The sequence below is a fragment of the Melitaea cinxia genome, chromosome 4, assembly GCF_905220565.1.
Source record: "Melitaea cinxia chromosome 4, ilMelCinx1.1, whole genome shotgun sequence".
NCBI classification, from domain to species: domain Eukaryota; kingdom Metazoa; phylum Arthropoda; class Insecta; order Lepidoptera; family Nymphalidae; genus Melitaea; species Melitaea cinxia.
Genome location: NC_059397.1, coordinates 12,670,058 through 12,674,275, shown reverse-complemented (window position 1 = coordinate 12,674,275; position 4,218 = coordinate 12,670,058). Strand labels below are relative to the sequence as shown.

Below are 4,218 nucleotides of genomic sequence, written 5' to 3'. Positions count from 1 at the left end.
CTGACGAAACAAGTTAACCTTACCGAAATTTTAACGGTATTCCACAAAGATAAATAAAAAACTTTTATTATATTATATTATATTATTATTTTTGCTTTTTATTTATCTTTGGTATTCCAAGCCCTGGACTACAGACTATACTATTATCCATATGCAAATATGTTAAGTATTGTTTAAAAAAGAAAAATAATGTAGTTTAAGTTTATTATACATTATATATTTAAAAAATTGTATTATTATTTATTTATTTAAAAAAAGTCATAGTCATCGATTGAGACTCGATTTTAATCGACTCGAGATATGATAGGAGAAGTTAATTCTAAAAAGTCGATGATTTTCATGAAAAGATCGATCCTTGACTAAAGGCAGAGTCGACCTTTCCTTGTAATCAGCATGACCAGATTTAGTAGAGTCCTACTTTTTTGGTAGATTTCGAGGTACCGCGAACAATATCTAGTGGGTAAAAAATATTTGGTATATTTTGGTAGATAGATTTCACGCTTTTCAACTATTCTGGTACTTTTTTCCTTCATATAGCAAACCTCTCGAAAAAATGCGGGCTATTCCCTTTTTTATCTAATGGATTGTAACTCTCTTTCTAATATTAATTGTTCGAGGGGGAAAGCTGGAGGGGAACTCCCATATGTATTGAAAAAATTGATTAAGTAGGTATATCTTTATTATTTTTACTATATCTTTATTCTTTTATTATTTTCATAACCATTCATGCCGTGAACCAGTAATTTAAAAGTTACCGATTTATCGGTGGAACTCGCGATTTAGGTGAATAAATAGCGATGAAACGATTTTAGGGTATAATCTCCCGATTTACTCTATTTAAGCACATGAAACTTAAATTGTACGAGTTTTGAGGTTTGTAACACTGTTTGTACCTAAATTTAACTCTACATAAGTGGTACTTCCCAGAGGCATTTTATATAAGCCTCTTATTAAACAAGCCAATTTAAGCTGTATTTCATAGATACTAAGGATTGAATATTATTGTCCTTGGAATGTAGGGGCTTCCCACATTATTAATTCCGAGTGAAAGACAAAATTTCAATAAAAAGTAGAACGGGTGTTTAAGGAAATTAATAGACTCAAACAGCTTTATGACAATGTTACCCAACATAAAGAAGAAGAACCATAACTCGATCACAATTTAAAAATACCTATATTTTTGTAGATTTTAATTTTAAGTAATAAACATTGATTCATCTAATTTATGGCGTTTTCTTTGTTAATCTTATTGTTTTTGTTAAGATGTTAGGTACCGCACCATCTGTCATCTGTCAGTTGTAAATGTGACAGTTGCTCTATGAGACTATGTCCTCTTTGATTTCCTGCAAAAAAATGATACACGACTTTTGTTTTTGTCATAAGTTTTTATTATTAAACCATATATTGTGAATGCATCGTAGTTTTCATTTCAACAGTTTTATCGTTATAATCTAGAGAACAATATTACGCTTCTTCGTTGCAACACGACAACTAAGAAATGTAGTAATAGATTTTTAGTATTTTCTCGTTCTCTTTTGGTAGAATTTAGTAGTTTTTAACCTCCACAAGCAGTAGATTCCTTAAATGAAATCTGGTCACACTGCTTGTAATGGGCCTAATGACACATTGTCTTGGCTTCTGTTGACAATCTTTATTATTTTAAAAAGGATTTTCTACATATTGCAACATATTCTAAAACCCTATTTAAATGTGTTTGTAAAGCTGAAAAGGAAACATGGATTTTCAAAACCGTCCCGGTGGTAAAACTGGAGGAGGAGGTGTAGCATCATGGTCCGAAAGCAATCGCGATCGCCGCGAAAGATTGCGGCAATTGGCTTTAGAGACAATAGATTTAAATAAAGATCCGTATTTTATGAAAAATCACTTAGGTAATGCTTTAATTCACAATTTACGTATTATTTTAGTATTGTATTTCAAACATATATCATTCATGTAACCTTTTTTCAGGTTCATATGAGTGCAAATTGTGTCTTACGCTCCATAATAATGAAGGTAGTTACTTGGCTCACACTCAAGGAAAAAAGCATCAGGCTAATTTAGCTCGCAGAGCTGCCAAAGAAGCTAAAGAAGCCCCGCAGCAACTAGCTCCTGAAAAGCCAAGGATTGAACCTAAGAAGTTTGTAAAGATTGGTCGACCCGGTTATAGAGTAACTAAGCAGAAAGATCCAGAAAATGGACAGCAAAGTTTACTGTTTCAAGTAGATTATCCTGGTAGGTTTATTATTAACTATTCAATATTTTATTAAATTTGAAGTATTTATTAATTTATAGTTTCTAGTTCACATTTTATTAATTATAACACCGTAACTTTATTATTACAGAAATTGCTGAAGGTGTACAACCTAGACACCGTTTCATGTCAGCTTATGAACAGAAAATTGAGCCTCCAGATCGTAGGTGGCAGTACCTTCTATTTGCTGCTGAACCATACGAGACAATAGCATTCAAAGTACCTAGTCGTGAGGTAGAAAAACATGATTCTAAATTTTGGACTCACTGGAATAAAGACACCAAACAGTTTTTCCTTCAATTTGCATTTAAAATGGAACCATTAAGAATGCCGCCACCTCCACCAAAGATGTGGGAGAACCATGGCATTAGGTTACCTCCGCCTCCTGGAGCTCCAATGATGGGAGTACCACCACCACCTCCCTTGTTACCTGTTCCCCCACCACCTCCATCTAGTAATATTTAGTTGTGTGAATATTTTGAAATGAAGAAATACATTTATTTAATTTTACGAGAGTAAATTTTGAATTTATTTTAGTTCCCTTAGTTTTATACCTCAGGCAAAACTGTATAAATTCATTTAAAACTAAGTATATTTTTAATCATAAAAGTAAATTTAAAAAGCACTGTATGTTGCACTAGCAGCCACGGGTTGATTCCGGCACATGACAAACATTTATATCGGCCATACAGATGTCTGTTATGGTCTGGATATTAGTGCTTGTCTATTGTCTTTCTGGACCGCCGACAGGATAAAATCCTACTGGCTGAGGTCATTGAGTGTGAACCGTTTATCTATGGTGAAATAAGAAGTGGACAGGATGTAATTTTTAAATGCAGTAACGAATACCCCCCCCCCCCCCCTCCATATCTTTCAAAGTCTGTTTGAATGAGTATTCATTCTACTAGACAGGAAAATTTAATGATCACGTCCATTACAAATGTTATATTGTTAACATTTATAATTTTTAGATTTTGATAATTACTTTTAAATACTCATACTAATTTTTAACCGACTTTCAAAAAAAGACTCCTTTTCTCAATTTAATTGTAATTATTTAAAATTTATTTTACCTCTGTACTTCTGACTAAAACCGAATTCGAAAAAAAAAATTTAAGCAAAAGGTGGTGCGCGTTTGTCCATTTCTCGGACAGATACTTTTTGAGTTATGTCTAATAATACGTTTTTACTTGATTATTTTTTCGTCGACCTACGTTGTATTATACCGCATAACTTTTTATTGGGTGTGCCGATTTTGATTCTTGTTTCAAACGAAAGTTGATGCTTGTCTTGTGGTTCCGTTTAAATTTTATCAAGATCTAATTACTACTTTTTCTTTGATAACGCGTTTTTACTTGACTATTTCTTTGTCTACCTTTACCACATCTATATCGTATGTAATTGAAGTCAGTTTTTTTTTCGTTTGCAAGCAAACAATTATTATGTAGGTATATTGATTTTTTTTTTTGGTATCGCAGGGGAACCCATTTACGGGTGATATCCAGGATGCCCGGGTAGGCATTTCTAGACTGTACGCATAGATGAAGTAAAAAAAAAGTAGAGGTAAAGCTTTAGATTAGGTAAAACCGAATTTCGGGACCGTGGGGGGAAGGGGGGGAGAGGGTGGGGAACGCTACCCCTGGTACCACTGTCACATCTCAGAACCCCATGGTTATGGAGATATCCATGGTTCAAACAATTTATATTTATTTAAAAATTAAGGAAAGTGGAGCTGTTCCAAACTGTACTTGAGCAATTATAAATGCAACTTGAGCAGTTCTTTAACATGTTGAGCAATTTAAAATATTGTATACATTAAAAGATATAGGAGTTTGAAAATATTTGATTTTTTTTAAAAAAATTGATTTTTAATTAAATAATTTGAGGTGAGCAATTTAAAAGGACAACGAGGTTGAATTGAGCTATTGAAAATTGAACGATTAGCATCTTTTTTATTAAGAATATCC

The 4,218-nt window shown here is 32.8% G+C and overlaps 1 protein-coding gene across 1 annotated transcript; it reads left to right on the top strand.

The window, feature by feature from the left end:
• Positions 1-1,526: 1,526 nt before the first annotated feature.
• LOC123670217 (splicing factor 3A subunit 2) lies at positions 1,527-2,771 on the top strand. Its single transcript, XM_045603725.1, has 3 exons — positions 1,527-1,889; positions 1,969-2,232; positions 2,343-2,771. The coding sequence occupies exons 1-3, from the start codon at positions 1,736-1,738 to the stop codon at positions 2,714-2,716; spliced, it is 792 nt and encodes a 263-aa protein (XP_045459681.1). The 5' UTR covers positions 1,527-1,735; the 3' UTR covers positions 2,717-2,771.
• The last annotated feature ends 1,447 nt before the right edge of the window (positions 2,772-4,218 follow it).

Excerpts from the sequence above, each read along its gene's own strand:
- LOC123670217 (XM_045603725.1), top strand. The coding sequence starts at position 1,736 with ATGGATTTTCAAAACCGTCCCGGTGGTAAAACTGGAGGAGGAGGTGTA. Across the intron at positions 1,890-1,968 it reads TTTTATGAAAAATCACTTAG|GTTCATATGAGTGCAAATTG; the intron begins GTAATGCTTTAA and ends ACCTTTTTTCAG. Across the intron at positions 2,233-2,342 it reads GTTTCAAGTAGATTATCCTG|AAATTGCTGAAGGTGTACAA; the intron begins GTAGGTTTATTA and ends TTATTATTACAG.